This window comes from Pollachius pollachius, assembly GCF_949987615.1.
Source record: "Pollachius pollachius genome assembly, chromosome: 4".
In the NCBI taxonomy this organism is placed as follows: Eukaryota; Metazoa; Chordata; class Actinopteri; order Gadiformes; family Gadidae; genus Pollachius; species Pollachius pollachius.
This window is the reverse complement of record NC_136937.1, coordinates 30,020,715-30,041,820: the sequence shown is the minus strand read 5'-3', so window position 1 is coordinate 30,041,820 and position 21,106 is coordinate 30,020,715. Positions and strand designations below refer to the sequence as shown.

The 21,106-nt window shown below is 48.2% G+C and overlaps 3 protein-coding genes across 3 annotated transcripts in view; 2 read left to right on the top strand and 1 right to left on the bottom strand.

Moving 5' to 3' along the window:
* Window positions 1-223: 223 nt before the first annotated feature.
* On the bottom strand, window positions 224-9,724 carry LOC307074266 (calsequestrin-2-like; the record flags this gene model as incomplete). Its single annotated transcript, XM_079734282.1, has 11 exons — window positions 224-466; window positions 973-1,047; window positions 1,496-1,596; window positions 1,831-1,885; window positions 2,193-2,238; window positions 2,602-2,732; window positions 3,281-3,354; window positions 4,695-4,803; window positions 6,086-6,186; window positions 7,003-7,087; window positions 9,473-9,724. 11 exons carry the CDS (start codon window positions 9,722-9,724, stop codon window positions 224-226), a joined length of 1,272 nt encoding a protein of 423 aa, XP_079590408.1.
* Window positions 9,725-10,667: 943 nt separating this feature from the next.
* Window positions 10,668-18,456, top strand: poglut1 (protein O-glucosyltransferase 1). The gene is made up of 11 exons (XM_079735770.1): window positions 10,668-10,772; window positions 11,293-11,392; window positions 12,195-12,338; window positions 13,247-13,382; window positions 13,514-13,635; window positions 14,480-14,539; window positions 15,046-15,145; window positions 15,358-15,416; window positions 15,508-15,675; window positions 16,848-16,904; window positions 17,253-18,456. Exons 1-11 carry the CDS (start codon window positions 10,700-10,702, stop codon window positions 17,407-17,409), a joined length of 1,176 nt encoding a protein of 391 aa, XP_079591896.1. The 5' UTR covers window positions 10,668-10,699; the 3' UTR covers window positions 17,410-18,456.
* Window positions 18,457-18,692: 236 nt separating this feature from the next.
* The window catches only part of timmdc1 (translocase of inner mitochondrial membrane domain containing 1), a 10,693-nt gene continuing 8,279 nt past the window's right edge, over window positions 18,693-21,106 (top strand). The window contains exons 1-2 of the mRNA XM_079734156.1: window positions 18,693-18,813; window positions 19,473-19,823. Of these exons, the coding sequence (XP_079590282.1) occupies window positions 19,495-19,823 (329 nt within the window). The 5' untranslated portion in view covers window positions 18,693-18,813; window positions 19,473-19,494. The remainder of the gene's footprint in view (window positions 18,814-19,472; window positions 19,824-21,106) is intronic.

The window sequence follows — 21,106 nt, the reverse complement described above, 5'->3', positions numbered from 1 at the left end:
ATGCCTGACCTCCGACCTTTCTGTTAACAAAATTAATTTGTTTTCTATTGCGATTCAAACCGTGGCCCAAAACAGATAAAAAGTTACTTATTAAAGTTACTAATAGAAAGAAAAAATAACATTACAACTCCAAACGTAACTAGACATCGGTTAACCGTACGAGTTTAGATACAACAAATCAACGTTTTATACGATAAACCGACGTCACTTCCGAACTCTACATTTATTCCTCGCTGTCGCCTTCTTCATCGTCTCTGTCGCGGGCGTCGTCGTATTCGTCGTAGCCGCCCTCCTCCTCCTCCTCCTCCGCGGCGGTGGGGGCGGCGGCACGCTCGCGGCCGCGTCCGGAGTCGTCGTCGTCCTCCGTGTTGACCTTGCCCGACAGGACGTCCTCGATCCAGTCCTCCAGCTCCTCCGCCGTGGGCAGGTTCTCGTCGTTGGACATGTCCAGCCACACGCTGTCCGCCTGGAACGCGAACGTCACGAGGTCAAGATTCAAGGTGCAAGGGTTTTAGTGGTCAGACGCATGCGCAAGGAATGCAGTGGAATGAAACGCGGCAGTGCCTGCAGAGATTGTGAAACATTCAAATTTTCATAGCATTCGGCTAATGCTATGAAAATCTATTGCTATCAATGGCTACTGCTACCAAGGGTTAACGTTATGAAAAGCTAATAAGATTAAAGAGCGATTACTATAAAAAGCTACCGCTATCAACAATGGCTACTGCAATAAAGAGGTAACACTATCAGAAGCCGCCGCTATCAAGGGCTAACACTATCAAAAGCAAACACTATCCAACGCTACCACCCTTGTGCACTTGACGCTATCACGACCCTACGTTAGATCAAATATAAAAACGGCTAAATGTAATCATTGGCCCCAGATCCTTTCTGTGACCTAGTCGATTCAATGCACTGCCGACCATCACCAATCATTCTGATTGGCTGAAATGACTCAAGCGCTATACTTACGTCAGTGACGTTCACCACCCCGATCTGAGGTCGGAACAGGTCCAACCTGAAGGTCTTCTCCCAGTAGGTGGTGAGCTACAGAGAGCAGGGGGTGGAGGGGAACAGCTCGTATAGGAATGGACAATGTAGTGGTAAATCTGTTCTTTTGACCAAATAATCCTGGATTAAGCAGCAGTTGGATTCATTGATCGTATTAGTATTTAAGTATTTATAATAAAACATTATGATTGTCTCAGTAGAGCCCACTACCATTTGACCATATCAGATATATCTGTACACCATTAAACAAGTAAACAACTGCCAAACTCTCAAATGCCTAATAAAAGGAATTATTTTTCTATTGCCATTTGAACCTTGGCCCAAAACAGACAAAATGTTACTAATTTGACATAATATGTATTTTTCTCTTCAGGTATGTTCTTATTTAGTTGTTTGTCAGAATGTTGTGTTTCTACTTTGGCAGTTGACTCGCTTATTAACAGCTGCTGCTAAAACAGGAAGCAGGAAGTGATGTCAGAGGTACCAGAGGGAAGTCGTCGGGGTCGATCCACATGATGCTGAGCTCGGGGTTGTTGGTGTTGTCCCTGGCAACGTCCTTCAAGATCTCCAGGAACTCGTAGCCATCTGAGGACCCACATGCAAGGGATCAAATCTTTAGGCAGGCACGCGGTGGTCTCCGGGCCAGGGTTGTGGGTTCGAGTCCTGATGTCCACAGCCTACCCTGCCCCCACAAACCAACCCCTGCTCCTGAATGACCGGCCTCTCCCCCGACTGAAGGTCGCTTTGGATAGGAGCGTCTCTGACCCTCATGACGTCAAAGTACATTAAAAAAAATACAGAAGAGCTGTATGCTTTTACCAGGGTCTTCCTCTTCTGCGAAGGCAACGATGTGAATTCCATCCATGTCGTCTTCCTGTGAAGGAAGGCCGAAGGTTAGGATTTGGGTGCACTTGTTAAGTTGCTATTTGCTCTTTTTGTTTTTGTTTTCCAGGCATAACCCCGTACACATCTCAGACAGCCACAGGGAGGCATTCAGACATTTTGTTGTGGGTTCTCGTAAGTTATGAACGGAATCAATCCGAAACAATCCTACATTTGGAGAACCAACCAACCAACTGGCACCTTTGAACTGAACAGGTCTGGGCGGTAAAGAGCGACTAGTGGTTAGCTATGAATAATTGATTCCATGTCAATAATTAGAACACAAAACAGCAACTCACCCAAGTCTCGAACATGTTCTCTGCCCGCAACTTTCTCAAAGTCGCCCTTGAGAACACAAAAAATAAAAACGGCAGTTGGAGAAAACATTTACCAATGCCGTGAGTTCAACAGCAATGACAAACCAATCAATACAGAAACAGGCACCTGAGACCTTTTATTTTCCAGTATTTTCCAGTTTTTATACTATCCTTTTTTGTGTTCCTATTATATTTATTTTTTTATATTACATTGTATATCTATAAATGTTCTATTTTCCAAGCAGAGCACCTGTGAGACTAACAATTTCCACCTGGGATCAATAGTTCAAATACTTGAATCGTTCAATCAAAAGGTTATTTTTAAGTTAATCCGAAAAACAACCCGAACAGAACCCCGCCCTCAACATACGAACAGCCAATCGGAGCCCACCTTCTGTGCTGTTGGACGTACTCCACAATGTCCATCTCGGACAGGGGTCTCCCGGGCAGGATGGCGGGCTCCTCCATGAAGGGCTCGTAGAAGTTCACCTCGTTCATCTTCAGGGAGAGGTGCTTGGCAACCTGTCGGCGGCCATGTTGTGTGAGCGTCAACGTGGTGCGGAGAGAACACCACGATAAATATACATCGTGTTGGATTTGAGCCCAAATGCGTTTGTTGCACGTAAACATTTTGAAGTAGGATAACATTTTAGGATGAAATTTGTGTTACTTTGTGTAATAGTGTACTTGTGTAATGTAATTAACCCCCACTGTATTAACCCCCACTGCAACAACAAAAAAAGTTACATGTTGTTACAAAACGTTATTACATGTTAATTTATATGTAATAACTATATGTATATATATATATATATATATATATTTATATTAACTTATGAACATTGATTATTATACACTTCTTATTTGTGCTGATTTGATGCACTTCAACAAGACACTGTTATATTTAACCGAAAGTATATTTCTATTTTGAAAATCATTATTTAATTTTCACAGCTTGGTTAATGTATGTTTTCAATCCGATAAAGATGAACGGAATACATTCTGTTCGGTGGCTGCGTTCGTTCACGCAGTGTGTGTTTCGACGGTAGATTGTCCTTGTTAACACTCACAGCCTTATCAAACGTGGCAAAGAACTTGATGTAGGGCTGGAAACGCTCAGACGCCTCCTGGAAAGATTTATAGTCTGAGAGAGACAGAGAGACAGCGAGAGAGAGAGAGAGAAAGAGAGAGAGAGAGAGAGAGAGGAACAGAGGGGCCGGATGATTAACAGAGAATGACATTTGATAGCAAACCAAAGGCCACGGCAGAAAAGCTGAGATGCAGTGAATAATACCAATAAATACCAAAGATAAGAAGATGAAGGGCCAGTAGAGGGCGGGGATTGGGGAGTGAATCTTAGGCTGGAAGGAAATCATTTGTATTCCGGTTGCACCCAGAGACAGAGGCTAGCCCCCTGAATCTGATCCGTTTCATTCGATTTCCCAGCATGACGTCCCACTTCTTCCTGCTACGCTCCGGCCGGCAGGAATGACTGACCCGGGGCGATACCGCGACCTTGGGCTTGCCTCAAGGTCACCGCTGACCAGGCCCCGGCGGTCTGCCAGCTGCCAGGAAGACGCTGTTATCATGAAACCCCAGAGCCGAGATGGTATCTGCCCTTCTCCATGTCGCTCTCGCTCTGTCTTTGTCTCTCAGTCTCTCTCTCTCTCTTTCTCTCTCTGTCTTTGTCTCTTTTTCTCTCTGATGCACTCACTCTGTCTCCCTCATTCTGTGTTGCACACTCTATCTGTAATTCTCTGTCTTTTATCTCTCCCCTATTTTTCTCTCTGACAATATTATCTCCTCTTGTTTTTTTTATACTTTGAATATCTCTCCATGTCTCTTTCCATCGCTCTCTCTATCTCTCCCTCTATCTCCCCCCTCTCTCTCTCTACCTCTCCATCTCCCCCCTCTCTCTCTCTCTCCCCCCCCCCCCCCCCCCCCCCCGTGGGAGGCCTAATGGCCCCGGGGCTTAAAGAGCAGAGCTCCAGCAGCTATTTAAAGGCCCCTCAGGAGGAAACTTCAAGAGGAGCCACAGCAAGCAAGTGTCACTCAAGTGGTCACATCCCGGACGCCTCCATTAAGCCCCCGCATCTCGCATCATACACAAACATACACGAATATGTACATACCCACAGACATGTACATAGATATACACACAAACTACACACACACACATAAAGGAATGTACAGACACACAGACATGTACAGTGATATAGACTCAAGCGCACACATGCAAACACATTCACACATACATACACACACACACACACACACATATACAGACAGACAGTCATTAAGGACGCACACACACACCAGCACACACACACAGGCACTTACAGACATGTACAGACAAAGACACACACCCACAAACACACACACATACACACACACATATACAGACAGAAAGTCAGACAGACAGACAGACACACACAGACACACAGACACACACACACACATAAGAACCAGGGCTGTGGGACTGACAGGAGTCGGCGCCCTTGAAGTAGCCAATCAGGCGGATGTCCTCCTCCATCCTCTCGAAGGCGCGCAGCTCCATGGCGTTACTGATCAGCTCCACGGGGTCCTCCAGAACCTGGGGAGAGAGAGCACAGCGGGAGCGCTCTCTCTCTCTCTCTCTCTCTCTCTGTCTCTCTCTCTCTCTCTCTCTCTCTCTCTCTATCTTGCACATGCTCGCTCTCTCGCTCGCTCTCTATCCCTCCCTCTCCCTCTCCTACGCTCTCTATCTCTCAATCACACACTCACTCACTCACTCACTCACTCAATCTCAATCACTCACACACAAACACACACACACACACACACTTACTCATTCACTCAGACACACACACACTCACTCACTTACTCTCACACACACACACACCTCGCACCTGCTGTCTAGGAGGTATCGTGTGTCCACAGTGTGTGGAAGTCGATACCGTTGGGCACACTACATTCCGCGTCTTGTCCAGACAAAGTTACGTTTCAAACGTAACGTTATCCCGTCGCTCAAACCGTCTAACGAGCTGAATAATTACACGTTAAGATATATTTTTACCGCCATTTGAAATGTGAAATGCTGGGCAGGAAATGACACGGCAGAAACTAAACACTTTGACCCCTTGATTGGAAATGTACACACCTGTGTTTCCGACATCCACCTGTCAGCTATCAAACCCATATTTGCATACCGGGCTGCGATTGGTTCGTTCGACTTGTGATGTCACAAATTCTCCTTACATGACTCCTTATATGGACACTGAGATTCCAGAAGCTTTCCCTCTTTGGTGGAAGATCTTGAATAATGTTAATCCGGGGAAGACGTCTACACCTTGAGTAAAGTTCACCTAGACACCTACCCCTTGCTACCCCGTCCCACCCATACTACTTGTTGTATGTTGTACATCCTGGCACTTAATTTACACACTTATTTTAAGTCGTATTTAGTTATGGTAATAAGTTATGTAGCATCTTATCCTAGCTATTGTTGTTGTAAACCTGAAATAGGTTAAACGTGATTGTTTCTATGAACTTCCTTACCGTACCGACAGCAATTAATTGTTTCATCTTCTTCTGAAAACATACTATTTTAAGTCGCTTTGGATAAAAGCATCTGCTGAATGCCATAAATCTAAACATATATGTACACCCAAAACACAACATTACGTCTGTACCGTCGACGTCAAAGAAACGTATGTCAAGCGACCACATGATGGTGTTTCGGTCGGAAACACCTCGCTGGTGTTGAGAGCACAATATGACACCGACCGTGACACCATCAGTTAGCGCGTCGGGTTAACAGGCGCGTCGAGGAGCGTGTCAACGGAACACGACGGATGTGGACAGATGTAGACGGATGTTGACAGAACACCACTCACGTCCAGCAGGAACTCCACCAGCGTGTCGGCCGAGAGCTCCCCGTCAAACTCGATCACGCGGTCGTCCTTGAAGACGTACAGGGTACCCAGTTCCTGCAGACCTAGAGCCCAGGGTGCACAGGAAGTTCACAGGGTTCACAGGAAGTTCACAGGGTGTGTGTTAAAGGTGACATATCATACCACCAGGCGTGAGTGTGATTAGCTGTTACAAGCCGTTTTGAAAATCAGCCTCTTCTGACATCACAAGTGGGCGCGTCCACCTAGATGTGTGCTGGACGTACCAGCCAGTCTACCAGCCTGCCCATTGGATTGAAGCAAACGTGGTTCATCTATCTATCTATACATCTTGGTGGACACGCCCACTTGTGATGTCAGAAGAGGCCGATTTTCAAAACGGCTTGTAACGGCTAATCACACTCAAACCTGGTGGAATAATTTGTCACCTTTAAGCTAGTGCAGACCCCTGGAATTGAGACGCGCTTGCCGTTGGGACTTTTTTGTGGTGAAACAAAAAGAATATTCCTCAATTTAATGACGTACATTTTCACTGAAAATGTTTCAAACAAAGTCCACCGTCTTAGAATTAAACAGAATATAATAGAATTCTCTTTATTGTCATTGCACATAGTTCAGCAAAACTGTAATGTCCTCTAGATGGTTCGATTAACCTTTTTATATATGAGAAAGGTAAAAGATATATGTATAATATTATCAAACAGACATACAAACAAAAACGCACAAAGAGAATACCGAAATGGAGCCGTCTTCCATCTTTCTTTTACCCTCGTAGGAAATAAAGCAGCTTCTGCTGACATGCAACCGAGCATACTCGGCCATTATAGGTTCACACTACTTGTGATGTCACAAATTGCTAATGTGGTGTGGTTGTGCGGTGGGGTTGAGAAAAGAAGACGTACCTAGTTTCCGGGCCACTTTGGCGTCTTTCTGGGCGTCGACCATTCCGAACCCGATGTCTTTGTCCTCCAGAACCTGAGCGGTCAGCTGGGAACAAGGAAAAAGGAAGGGTTAGCGTTAGCGTTATCACAATACTGATACACATCGCCCAGACTTTACCCTCAAGTACACTGACTGTGTTGTCTTGGTCATCCATGAACGAGAAAAATAGGGTAGTCATCGATCACAGTCAAAGTTCAAAGTCAAAGTCAGCTTTATGGTAAATTCCAAAATATGTGCCAGACAAATAGAGGAATCTAAATTGCATTCCTCTCTGACCCACCGTGCAATAAGTACAAAAGGATCAAATGAGGTCAAATGAATAAAATAAGTAATATTTACAATAAATAAATTCTAAATAGTGCAAAATAATTCTGAATAGTGCAATTTCAGTCCATCATAAAACAACAACAAAAAAAAACCTGGTATCCATGCACTATCAGAGTTGGCCAATCACAAATATTTGGTTTATTATTGTGTGTCTGTGTGCGTTTCCCTGTGTTTGTGTGTGTCTGCTTAGAATGCCAGCTTAAGGGTAGGCCCTAAAGCCCTCAGGTGTAACAGAACTAATTTACGCAAACAAGACAAGACTAAACTCTGTAACTGTAGCTTATGGTGGCAGGGAGCCTGGCAGATGATTTCCGATGAACTCAAACTTGCAGAACAAAGCTCTCGTCGTACCGTAAGATTCCGAAAATTAGGTTAAAAAGCGGAGCGAACGTCAAACTGAACAGGCAGGTCTCAGTCATATCTGGTTCACAGCCAGGCGAGAGAAAATAGTTTTGGGAGCAAGCTATATTTAAAAGAATGACCTAGAAACGCTCCCTGGACACACGTTATCCACATAGGAACGCCCTCGACGAGGGCCGCATTCACCGTTTGACGGTCCAGAAATTCGGATATTTGAGCTTTGCTTAAACCTTGCACGGAGGAACGGTTTGGAACGCAAAAGAGTGAAATGTTAGTGACGCTAAGTGGGTTCAGGACGACGAGGTCAGGCGGTTGGCAGTTGTTCGGGAGACAGGTTGACATGTTGTGACATGTTAGCTAAACGGTGTGACAGCAAAATCGGAGTCTTCCGAATACTTACAAGCTTAGCAGACACTTGTACATGTTGACTGACACATGATATGTAGCCACCTCAGGATAGAAAGACTAGCGTGGCCTGGCTGGAGATTTTATTTTTCTGGACTTTTTTTATAATTGTCCCTTTAACTTACAGGAACTTATACTTTTTTTGCCTTTGAGCCATAACAATGTTGACAATATTCCGAGCCTTTCCGTGTTCTACTTTATTATTCTACTATTCTATTATATTCCACCATCCATTCTACCCTATTCTAGTATAGTCTATTCCATTGTATGATTCATATTATATTTTGTTCCGTCCAATTAAATTTAATTAAATGTAATTCACTTCACTTCCCATCTCACCCAACCCTTACCCCGAACCCCACCCCACCCTACCTCCGACGCCACCCCGGTCCCCTCCAACCCCCGCCCTTACCTCCAACACCACCCCAACCAACACCTCCCTTACCTCCAGCACCACCCCACCTCCGACCTTACCTCCAGGACCACCCCTTCCCCACACCACCCCTTCCCCACCCTTACCTCCACCCCTTCCCCACCCTTACCTCCACCTCTCCCCCACCCTTACCTCCACCCCTCCCCCACCCTTACCTCCACCCCTCCCCCACCCTAACCTCCACCCCTTCCCCACCCTTACCTCCACCTCTCCCCCACCCTTACCTCCACCCCTCCCCCACCCTTACCACCACCTCCACCTCTCCCCCAGCCTTACCTCCACCTCTCCCCCACCCTTACCTCCACCCCTCCCCCACCCTTACCACCACCTCCACCTCTCCCCCAGCCTTACCTCCACCCCTTCCCCACGCTTACCTCAAGCATCACCCCTTCCCCACCCTTACCTCCATCCCTCCCCCACCCTTACCTCCACCCCTCCCCCACCCTTACCTCCAGCACCACCCGTTCCCCAGCCTTCCCCACTCCACCCCTTCCCCACCCTCAGCTCCGGCACAACCCCACCCCCACCCTTACCTCCACCCCTCCCCCACCCTAACCTCCACCCCTCCCCCACCCTAACCTCCACCTCTCCCCCACCCTAACCTCCACCCCTCCCCCACCCTTACCTCCACCCCTCCCCCACCCTTACCTCCACCCCTTCCCCACCCTAACCTCCATCCCTCCCCCACCCTTACCTCAAGCACCACCCCTTCCCCACCCTAACCTCCATCCCTCCCCCACCCTTACCACCACCTCCACCTCTCCCCCACCCTTACCTCCAGCACCACCCCTTCCCCAGCCTTCCCCACTCCACCCCTTCCCCACCCTCAGCTCCACCCCTCCCCCACCCTAACCTCCACCTCTCCCCCACCCTTACCTCCACCTCCACCCCTCCCCCACCCTTACCTCCAGCACCAGCTCGGCCATCTGGAGCTGCTTCTGCAGGGCCTTGCTGGCGGGCAGCGGCTCGTGGTAGAAGAGGCACATCATGTCGTGGCGCCGCAGCGCCTTGCGGTAGTTGCGCTCGTGCACGTCCAGCACGCGGTCCCGCCCGTCGAAGTTGGGGAACTCCAGGCCCTCCTCGGCCCAGCCCAGGCTGAGGAAGAGGAGGCAGGCGTGGGCCAGGGCGCCGAGGACACGGGCGGGCAGGGGCTGCATGGCCGGGGGAGGTGAGGGGGGTGGGGGGGGGGGAGAAGAGGTGGAGCGGTACAACTTTGTTTCCACGGCGATGAGTCGGATGAGAGGCTGAAGGGGTTTGGGTTCCCGTTGGTAGCTTGAGTCAGCTGAACTTCCCCCGTGGGTCGGCGGTGTGTGGCGGCCCCGGATCTGTCTGGATCTCTCTCTCCTCTTTATGTCTCTCTGACTCTCTTACTCTCTCTTGTCTCTGTGTCTCTCTCACTTTCTAATTCTCTTTCTCTCTACCTCTCTCTCTCTCTCTCTTCTCTGTCTCTCCCTCTCTCTCTCTTCTCTCTTCTCTCTCTCTCTCTCTCTCTTCTCTCTTCTCTCTCTCTCTCTCTCTCTCTCTCTCTCTCTCTCGCTCTCTCTCCAACATGTCTCCTCCCCATCACCTACTATTGCAATCTCTCTTGGGATGAACCACCTCAATCAATTCTTGTGAAACTCTTTGACATAGCCTACTTAGGCGAGAGAAAGAGAAACTACATTGGATTTGCTCTTTTCAACTGCCTCATTTAAAATACTCGTTTTTAAAACAACAAAGATTCAGATTCGTGAAAACAAAAAGTTATCTTTATCTAAAACATGTGATGTGCAATGTTGGGGGGATGGGATGAATAAAATGTATCTGTGTCTGTACCTGGAAATATTTAAAATACAATTGAGAAAAGATTTAACATTTAGACACGAAAGATTAGAATTGTGCATCATGACCTTCTGGTAGTTGCATGTATGTCATCGATTTATTAGTCAAACGGTTAAAACACTGCCATCTGTGAAAAGTAGGCTCGCATTGCATGTAATTACGGTAGTCCTGTGCGCACGCCACTACCGTAACGTCGACGCAGGCAGTACTAGCTGAGGACCGATTCAGCCGGTAGTACCAGCCCGATCACTTACACAGACACTAGTAGTCGATGAAAAACCCATCAGCCGCAAGTAGAAGCGCAAGGAAAAATGGAGCTTCTACGATCGGGGATAGTGTTGCTTCTTCTCCAAGTTCTGCAGCTGTGTGTGCTCGGTGCATCAGGTAGGCGACCCAGTATGAAGCAGGCCAGTTTATTCTCCCAGTTTATTCCCAGTGTAAGATATTAAATCATCCCCTTTTGGCTCACAAGCGACCGAGCTAAAAGCGCGATTTCTTTGTTACACACTTCCTTATGGATTAAGTTTGCAAAACTTATTAGTATGTGTAAACTAAACGTTAACATTGTTTGGAACGAAACCACACACGCATGCACGTACACACACAAACGCACGCACGCAAGCACACACACACACACACACACACAACTATGTGTCTTCTGTGCTTTGGTAGCCTTAGCGAATGCAATCAACAACAGGTCCCAATTGAAGAGACGGTTGAATAGACTAAACGCATATACCGTTGTTGTGTTTAACCGTACATATACTCTACTTTCTCAAGTAGGGTCTTAATCTGAACAGACCATCAGATACTTAAGGGGGGGATTATTTATATGGTATTAATGCAAAGGGGCAAGTGACCGACACTGAAATGCTTACGTATACATGACTCTGCTTCACTGCAGGTAAATCAGACCAGCAGTGGCCAAACATTCAAAGCACCATTTCCAGAGCTGTTGAGGAGTACACTCCCTGCAGTCCGGTCAACTGTAGCTGTCATCTGAGGTGAGTTACGGTCTGCTACCTGCTGCCCTGGCTGGAATCACAAGATGTATATGTTCAAGTTAAGTTCAGCGGTCATCAACTGTTCCAACCTCAGGACCAACATGTGTGACAAAGTCACAACCCAAAAGTAATTACAAAATGTATTGAACGATACTGCAGTGATCAACAATGCCTATTGTTTAAAACATGGAGCAAAATAACCTGCAATAATCGGGGATGAACTCAATGAAACATGATTTAAGATTGAAACGTAAGTTAATTCTCTGACTTCTTTCTGAAGATTAAGGTTGATCTGCAACCCGCTCAAAATGCCCTAGGGTCACGACCCACCAGTTGAGAACCCTTTCATTTGTTATAACTGATTCAAGATCACTATTAAGTCGTTCGGCGAGACCCTCTTATCCGAAAAGCCTTGAACAATGAATAGAGAGAAGGGTCATTTAGTGGTAGGCAGCGGCTGATCTTCGAGGAGAAGGGTCCTTTCAGCTGGCGGTAGAATGCCCTAGAAGCTAGACTATCCTTATGCTAACTACGGGGTCCAGGTCAGTCTCAAGAAGTCACCATCTCACACATTCATGTCCCCTTTTTAGCAATTAAATGGACTTTGTCATAAAAAGTGGCGTTAATCTATCACTCACCACTAGAGGGCATTTTTAAACGATTTAACAAACTGCGACCACAGTTTGTAATCAAAGCATACCAACTGATCCTTATCCTAGCTAGCCCCTAGCTACCCCTATCCTAGCTAACTAGCGTCCTAGCTCATCCTAGCTAACTCCGTTTTCTGTCGCCTGTTTCCCAGCGTCCTTCAGGACGATCTGCGTCCGTTCCAAGGGGGCGTGTCGGAGAAGTTGATGGCCAGCACCGTGCGTCGGGGGGTGGGAACCCACTACCAAATCATCGGCCACAAACTGTACCGCGAGAAAAACTGCATGTTTCCAGCCAGGTGAGAGAATCCCAATTGAAGATCCGAAGGTGGCAGTAGCTCAGGAGGTAGAGCGGGTTGTCTTAGCTAGTTCGATCTCCGGCTCCTTCTAGCTGAGTGTTGAGGTGTCCCTGAGCAAGGCACCTCACCCTAAGTGCTCCCGATGAGCTGGCTGTCGCCTTGCATGGTTGACTCCGCCGTGGGTGTATGAATAAAAATGGCTGTAAGTCGCTTTGGATAAAAGCGTCTACTAAATGTAAATGTGATTGTGATATGCTCATGAACAACAGCCCCTTGCATTCCTAGCAAGCGATATAGAAGTTGATGGACTAACATCGACCAAAGTTTTTTATCTTGTTATGCGACGGCTGTAGGCTTCACACTGAATGTCAAGTAAAAAGTTCTTTATCAATCCCAGATGGGATATTTGGCTGTCAAAGCGGAAGTTCAAAAACCAAAAAATGTGCTACTTTATATTCCGTTACTCTCTCATCGAACAGAACAGGGGAAAACCACCTGGGATCCGATTCTGTCTTCTGCCTGTTCTTCAGAATAACCCCCGAGTTTGTGTGTGTGTGTGTGTGTGTGTGTGTGTGTGTGTGTGTGTGCGTGTAACTCAAACTGTGTGTGTGTATGTGTGTGTTTGTGTGTGTGTAACTCACCTGTGTGTGTGTGTGACTGATCTGTGTGTGTGTGTGTGTGTGTTTGTGTGTAACTCACCTGTGTGTGTGTTTGTCACCTGTGTGTATGTGTGTTTGTGTGTGTATGTGTGTGTAACTCACCTGTGTGTGTGTGTGTGAATGTGACTCACCTGTCTGTGTGTGTCTGTGACTCAACTGTATGTGTGTATGTGTGTGTGTTTGTGTGTGTGTAACTCACCTGTGTGTGTGTGTGTGTGTGTGTGTGTGTGTGTGTGCGTTGCCTCTCAGGTGCAGCGGAGTGGAGCATTTCATCCTGCAGGTGATTGACAGGCTGGCCGACATGGAGATGGTGATCAACGTCAGGGATTACCCACAAGCCCCGGGGTGGGTGCAACCCACCTTCCCCGTTCTCTCTTTCAGTAAGGTTAGCTCCTACCACCGTGTGTGCGTGTGTGTGTTCGTGTGTGATGACTGCACGCGCGTGTGTGTGCGATGACTGTATAAATGTGTGTGTGTCTCTGTGTGTGTGTGTGTGTGTGTGTGTGTGATGAGCAGACGGCTGACTACCAGGACATCATGTACCCTGCCTGGACGTTCTGGGAGGGGGGTCCGGCCGTGTGGCCCATCTACCCCACGGGGCTGGGCCGCTGGGACCTGATGAGAGACGACCTGGAAAGGTGAGGCGGAGAACCAGGGATGAGCTCCACCCCTTCCCCACCCTTACCTCAAGCACCGTCACTTCCACGGCCTTACCTCCACCACTTCTCCAGTCTTACCTCCCCACCCTTACCTCCCCCCCCCTAGTGCTCTCACCCCAGGGGGCGACACAACCCGGTAACGACCCCTTGTAGCGACCCGGGGTCAATCCCGCACCTGGGGGGGCGATGAGAACGTTTGTCTTTCCCCTCTGCTTTTTTCAACCCTGCCTGTCTGCTCCGTCCGGTTCGTAAAGCCGCATGTGGCTCAGGAGGTACAGCGGGGTTGGCTGGTAACCGCAAGGTTGCTAGTTCCATCCCCGGCTCCTCCTCGCTGAGTGTCGAGGTGTCCCTGAGCGAGACGCCTCACCCTGAATGCTCCCGACGCTCTGGCTGTCGCCCTGCGTCACCGCCGTCGGTGTGTGAATGTGTGTATGAATGGGTGAATGTCAGGCAATAGTGTAAAGCGCTTTGAGTGGCCGCTGGTTAGAAAAAGTGCTCTATAAATGCAGTCCATTTACCATTTACCATAAGGTCACAGGAAAACAAACAAAGAAAAAAATCATACTTCGGCGAAAAAGTAAGGTGTACAAATCCACTTAAAGCATATTCTGTACCAGTTCCTTATTCAATGTGATTTATTGGTTGTCTGTCAACAGTCAAATGCTTCCCAAACGATCCCCCCCCCACCCCTTAATACATCGCTAGCATACCCAATGTTAGCATGGCTCTAGTTGTGTGACTAGGGACCATGTCCTGAATAGACGGCCTGTGTTGTGGCTGTGTGTTGGCTCGGTTCCTCATCGTTGGTCTGTTCCTCTGTCAGGTCTGCTGCCCAGTGGCCCTGGAAGAACAAGGACCCCAAAGGGTTCTTCAGGGGATCCAGGTCAGCCTCAAGCAGGAACTGTCTCCCGTGTTCATGTTCTGTTTTGAACCGCTTATTGAAAGAAAAAGATACTCCGTTTTAAAACAGTGGCGTTTATCTATCGCTCACTACTAGTGGGCGCACAGCTCTTATGATTTAGCTTCCTGTCATCTGACATTTTAGTGTCTCCCCCACCCACCTTCTCCCTCTCCCTCTCCCCCCCCTCTCTCTCTCTCCCCCCCCTCTCCCTCCCCACCCCCTCTCTCTCTCCCTCCCCCCCTCTCTCTCCCTCCCCCCCTCTCCCCCTCTCCCCCTCCCCTCTCTCCCCCCCTCTCCCCCTCTCCCCCTCTCTCCCCACCCTCTCTCTCTCTCCCTCCCTCTCCCTCTCCCCCTCCCCCTCCCCTCTCTCCCCCTCCCCCTCCCCCTCCCCTCTCTCCCCCTCCCCCTCTCCCCCCTCCCCCCCCTCTCTCTCTCTCCCCCCCCTCCCCCTCTCCCCCTCCCCCTCTCCCCCCTCCCCCGCCTCTCAGAACCAGCCCAGAGCGTGACCCTCTGATCATCCTGTCCAGGGAGAACCCGGAGCTGGTGGACGCAGAGTACACCAAGAACCAGGCCTGGAAGTCTGAGCGGGTCGGGCACAGTGCTCACAAAGAATAACCCTCCCCTCTCTTACTGCACCTGTCTCTCCTCGAACTGTCTCTCTCCTTCTCGCTGTACCTCTCTCTATCTATACCTCTCTCACTCACTCACTCACTGAACCTCTCTAACTCTTTCTCTAAGTCTCTCTCTCTCTCTCTCTCTCTCTCTCTCTCTCTCTAATTGTACCTCTCTCTCTCCCCTAGGACACCTTGGGCAGACCCCCAGCCAAGGAGATCCCATTGGTGGACCACTGCAAATACAAGTAAGACGGTCCTACGATGCCTCCACCTCCATGAGGCTTCTTCAGCACCACCGTGTCCTTGAGCAGCGCGTTAACCCTCCGTCGTCCGCAGGTACCTGTTCAACTTCCGGGGCGTGGCGGCCAGTTTCCGCCTGAAGCACCTCTTCCTGTGCGGCTCGCTGGTCTTCCACGTGGGCGATGAGTGGCACGAGTTCTTCTACGGCCAGCTGCAGCCCTGGGTCCACTACGTACCGCTCAGACAGGACCTCTCTGACGTCAGGTAGCTAGCGCTACGTACCGCTCAGACAGGACCTCTCTGACGTCAGGTAGCTAGCGCTACGTAGCGCTCAGACAGCACCTCTCTGACGTCAGGTAGCTAGCGCTACGTACCGCTCAGACAGGACCTCTCTGACGTCAGGTAGCTAGCGCTACGTAGCGCTCAGACAGCACCTCTCTGATGTCAGGTAGCTAGTGCTACATACCGCTCTGACAGGACCTAGCTGACGTCAGGTAGCTAGCGCTACGTAGGGCTCTGACAGGACCTCTCTGACGTCAGGTAGCTAGTGCTACGTACCGCTCAGACAGCACCTCTCTGACGTCAGGTAGCTAGTGCTACGTAGCGCTCTGACAGGACCTCTCTGACGTCAGGTAGCTAGCGCTATGTAGCGCTCAGACAGGACCTCTCTGACGTCAGGTAGCTAGCGCTACGTAGCGCTCAGACAGCACCTCTCTGATGTCAGGTAGCTAGTGCTACATACCGCTCAGACAGGACCTAGCTGACGTCAGGTAGCTAGCGCTACGTAGCGCTCTGACAGGACCTCTCTGACGTCAGGTAGCTAGTGCTGCGTAGCGCTCAGACAGGACCTCTCTGACGTCAGGTAGCTAGTGCTACGTACCGCTCAGACAGGACCTAGCTGACGTCAGGTAGCTAGCGCTACGTACCGCTCAGACAGGACCTCTCTGACGTCAGGTAGCTAGTGCTACGTAGCGCTCAGACAGCACCTCTCTGACGTCAGGTAGCAAGTGCTACGTAGCGCTCAGGCAGGACCGCTCTGACGTCAGGTAGCTAGTGCTACGTACCGCTCAGACAGGACCTCTCTGACGTCAGGTAGCAACGTAGCGCTCAGAGAGGATCTCTCTGATGTCAGGTAGCCATAGCCTTCGGCGGCTAGTAAGGGTTAGCCATCAGCAGTTAGCTAGAGTAAGCCATTAGCTTGCATTAAGCAGTGTCCCTGGGTCCACTACGTACTGCTCAAACTGGACCTCGAAGACGTCAGGAAGCTTTAGCCTTTCCCCTTTAGCTAGAGTTAGCTGTTGGCAGCTTATGGTCAGATTAAATTCTGGGTCGAGGACTTCTGGGCCCATAGACTAGATTTAGCCGAGTGGTTAGCTTGTGTTCATCTTGTTTTGTGCCGTGAGTAACGTGTTGTTATGATTACTCTGTGTGCTCAGGGAACTGCTCCAGTTTGTGAAACATCATGACGCCATTGCACAGGATATTGCCCACAGGTAATGTGTGTGTGTGTGTGTGAGTTGGTGTGTGTGTATGTACGTGTGAGTCGGTGTGTGTGTGTGTGTGTGTGTACGTCTGAGTTGGTCGGTCTGTCTGGCTGTCTGTACATACGTCTGAGTTGGTGTTTGTGTGTGTGTGTGAGTTGGCGTGTGTGGGTGTGTGTACGTCTGAGTTGGTGTGTGTGTGTATGTCTGAGTCGGTGTGTGTGTGTGGGTGTGTGTACGTCTGAGTTGGTGTGTGTGTGTGTGTGTGTGTGTGAGTTTGTGTGTGTGTTATACCCTATTCCTAAATGACTCAAAGTGCGTCACATGGTTATTCATCCTCGTTTTTCCCGCTCTTTCCAGGGGTCGACAGTTCATCCTGGAGCACCTCAAAATGGAGGACGTGTCGTGTTACTGGGAGCAGCTCCTCTCCCAGTTTGGCCGCCTGCTCCAGTACCGTCCTCAGAGGAACACGTCGTACGCCCAGATCAGCCACAAAGCCAGCCGGACAGAACTATAACCCCCCCCCCCCCCCTCCATGATTTGACCATGAGCTCCACCGTATTGGTGGGGCATTTAAAACAGGGTCTAGTCAGCTGAACGATGAATGTGTTTGTAGACCTGTCTCTGTGACTGTTAGAAAAAAAAATGACATCTTCTGAAATTGAAATTGATTTTTTTTTATCATCTCGTAATATCACAGTGTACCTAGTCAACAAAGGTTTGAATTGAATAGAAAAGCAAATTTTTTCTATTTATTTTCCCTCCAAATCGAACCCACTTTGACATACTCAGCTGTTTGTGATAACGTCACTGTCCTAACAGGCCAAACAACAAGGACCCCATTACAGATGAAATCCCACTAAAATAAATCTCCAGGATACTTATTGTGTGACGGAAAAGACGGCTGCATTATCTGGTCTTTGTTAAGGGCAATAACGTTATTTATTGGTTCGTCTTGGGCTGCGTTTTCTTGGACGTAACCAGGACATACATTGTAAGCAGTAAAGTCATGTTATTCTATTCTCACGAATGAATGAGGGAATTCTGTAATTCAGAGTTGTCCATTTGTGAGCTAGGTTCACGTTAGGTAGTGTCTAAAAGTGGCCTTTTAATTATTGGTGATAATTGATATTATTTACTGTGTGTGTGTGTGTGTGTCTGTGTGTGTGTGTGTTATGAAGCGTTCATTTATATTTCTATTCACACACTGCCATCTACTGGGCAAATACGATATCTGCAATACACTTAGCGATTACCCTTTAGGATTTTAAACATTCAAACACAGGACAACTGTTATTTTTAGTTTTTTTTTACTTTTATAGATATGATGTCGGAGTTGGATGGTATTCGTAGTAAACCTGTATTTTATATATATATATATATATATGAATTTTTTTTCCACAGTATTTGTAATCTGCTGTCAGGGGCCATATAATCCCTTCCCCCTTGTCTGTTTCTAGTTTGATTTGTGTTCTTAGAAAGGAACTTCATGTTATGCAATAACAATAAACCGTTACCATTCCGGCCAAACTGTTACTTGTTACATCTTAACTGCATTGTGTTAATTTTGGTGTTTTAATTCTTTATTTGAACTATTTTTCCTCATCTATGCAATTTTTCATAATTGAATGTTCATTCTGTTATCAAATTAAAAAACATTAAAATGGGTTTTGGGCAGCACCCATGCATCTTAGAGGCCCTTGAAAACAGTGAAGGTGTCATTCGGTCCTCCACCGCCGCGGGGCGCTGTTGTCCTCTCCGTCAACACTCGTCCCAGTTCAGAGTTCATCACGCCGGTACGATTCAATGACAGCCAGGGAAGAAGAAGGGCAAAACTATGTTTTGAATTGAAACATGCATGTGGACTGTACACTAGGGATAAACGTGACCCGCTATTCAACGCAATCACAGCGACTTATCGGTAAGGGGGTTTGTCCCAGAAAGCGCAGTGGTTACGCACCGTATTAGTAATAGTTAATGCAATGCGTTCGCACCCCACCACCAGAGGGGTTCATTGTAACAGTGCAAAGCGTTCACATCCCATTAACAGAGGGTTTCATTGTAACAGCAAATGTTGTTTAGTGATCCGCATGTAATAATGCAACACTTGATGTGACTGAAAGGACGTGTGGTACTGTCTTTGATAATATATGCAATTATAAAGACGATAAAGGCCTGGGATTTGATTCCAGGTCAACAATGCGTTTAAAATGTAATTTTCTTAGAAATTGATGTAAAAATAGTATTTCAATCATTGTTCAATAAGAAATTGATAGCCTGCATGAAACAAATCTGCCATAGAACGGATCATCTTCTGAATAAGTCTCTCCACCGCCTCCCAGTGTTTCCAGTGGGAGGTTCCCAGTGAACCCCACAGCTGTTCAGTCTCACAAGGTGGAGCCCAGGCTTAAAAAAAAATACATAAATACATCTAAATGCAATTAGCCTGTAGGCATTGACTTTTGAGGGCGGATTATTTACATCATTAACAAGCTGCGGGGAAATGCAACAACATCCTCATCCACGACACGTGTTTCCATGTTTCTCCCACACACGCACACCACACACACACATACACAGCCGCGGCGGCAAGTGAGGCGTGATGGATCCGCAGCAAGCCGGAGTTGGCCCGGCATCGGGACGGCAGGCAGACTCGGGCCCCCGGGGCGTTCTCAGCACCGGGCTTCTGCGGGGCCTCTTCCAGAGGGCCGGGCCCCAGCCCCCGTCCTTCTGCTCTCTGCTGCTCCCCAGGGTCCATGCAGCTGACGCGGCTTCTGCCCAGCCGGTCTCTTCCAGCTCTCCCCCCTCCACCACCACCGCTACTATGACTCCTGGCGCGGCAGCCTTTGGCAGCACCTTGCCGAGGAACTTCGGCCGGCCAGAGTTCCCCGACACGGGCTGGGACCGCATCAAGGACCTCTTTGACCGAGAGTTAGTGTTTTTTTGTTTAATAATTGTTGTCCACTGTTGAGTGTTCTGACCGCACGCGCGGTGATATAGGGTCACGTGCGACACACCGTGGTGTCGGTGGCGGGAGTGTCGGACGCCCCTCGGGTCGGACCCTTTGTGTTACCGTGGTCGTTCACGGAGGTGCTCGGCTCGGCTCTTAACCGGTCCCACCCAGGTCACTCGGTTAAGTCCCTCACAGTTTTTATGAATTTAGCCTTGGGCCTTTGGTTTATGAGCGGGTCAAGGTCCCTGGTCACCACGAAGCCCTGATGAATCTTTCTTCCAAAAACCTCTTTACGTTGCCTTTTTGCCCGCTCTGTACACGTCAGTCACAATCAACCCCTCCTTGCATTATGGTCCACTTACCGTGAGGGACCGGCTGGGAGGGCGGGTCGGGCCGATGAGTCGACAGGTGAAGGACTCAAAGGATATGTTAACCTACTACAAATGTAGTCAGGTAGATTTATTTAGGTCCAATAAACAAAAGATCTCTTACAATAGAGTATAGATTGAGGGAGTGCTCGTTAAGATAAAGGTAAGATAGTATAGATTGAGAGAGTGCTCGTTAAGATAAAGATAAGATAATTATTAATTATAATTATAAGATAAAATTAGGAACAGATCTTAACCAAACTGAAATATACTTCGTATCCGGGTATTTCAGCTTGTTCAGCTGTAGCCCGAGATTGAGTCAGATCTAAACTAAACTAAGAGGTACTTCGTATCCGGGTGTTTCAGCTTGTTCAGCCCTCAGATGAACCCTCTGAATCACTCTCTGACCATTGCGTGGATGGTCTCCTCTTTTTATGCGTTATGAGTCCCGCTTTTGTCTACACCCAAAAGAGCGAGGGCCCGATGTCATCTAGCAGTCTGAGTTTCCATATATTTTCTCAACAACTGTTCCTCTGTTATACTTTTCCTATTTCACCCGCCGGGCGGCACATGATTTTTGAGCTGATGCCTTCATAGGTTTACAATATGTTTGTGTTCTCCTTAGGAGCACACTTGTGTGTCATGCCACATGCTGCTATAGTCAACGTATGGTAGTCATCTCTTGGGGTCTTCAGAGACACACGTTCTTTGTGTTCCTCACAGTGGCCCCCTCATGCAGCCCATGTCTCCCCCCGTCCATGTGCTCTTTACCATTGATCGCATTTTGAATTTGACGCAGACACATCTTGAGTGCTTCTAATTTTCTAAATAATAAGATATATAAAGTATATATATATATATATATATATATATAAGATACACTTTTCATGATT

Coding starts and splice junctions, on each gene's coding strand:
- poglut1 (XM_079735770.1), top strand. CDS start 10,700: ATGGAGCTTCTACGATCGGGGATAGTGTTGCTTCTTCTCCAAGTTCTG. Junction 13,383..13,513: donor CCGTTCTCTCTTTCAGTAAG/GTTAGCTCCTAC, acceptor TGTGATGAGCAG/ACGGCTGACTACCAGGACAT. Junction 15,146..15,357: donor AGGCCTGGAAGTCTGAGCGG/GTCGGGCACAGT, acceptor TCTCTCCCCTAG/GACACCTTGGGCAGACCCCC.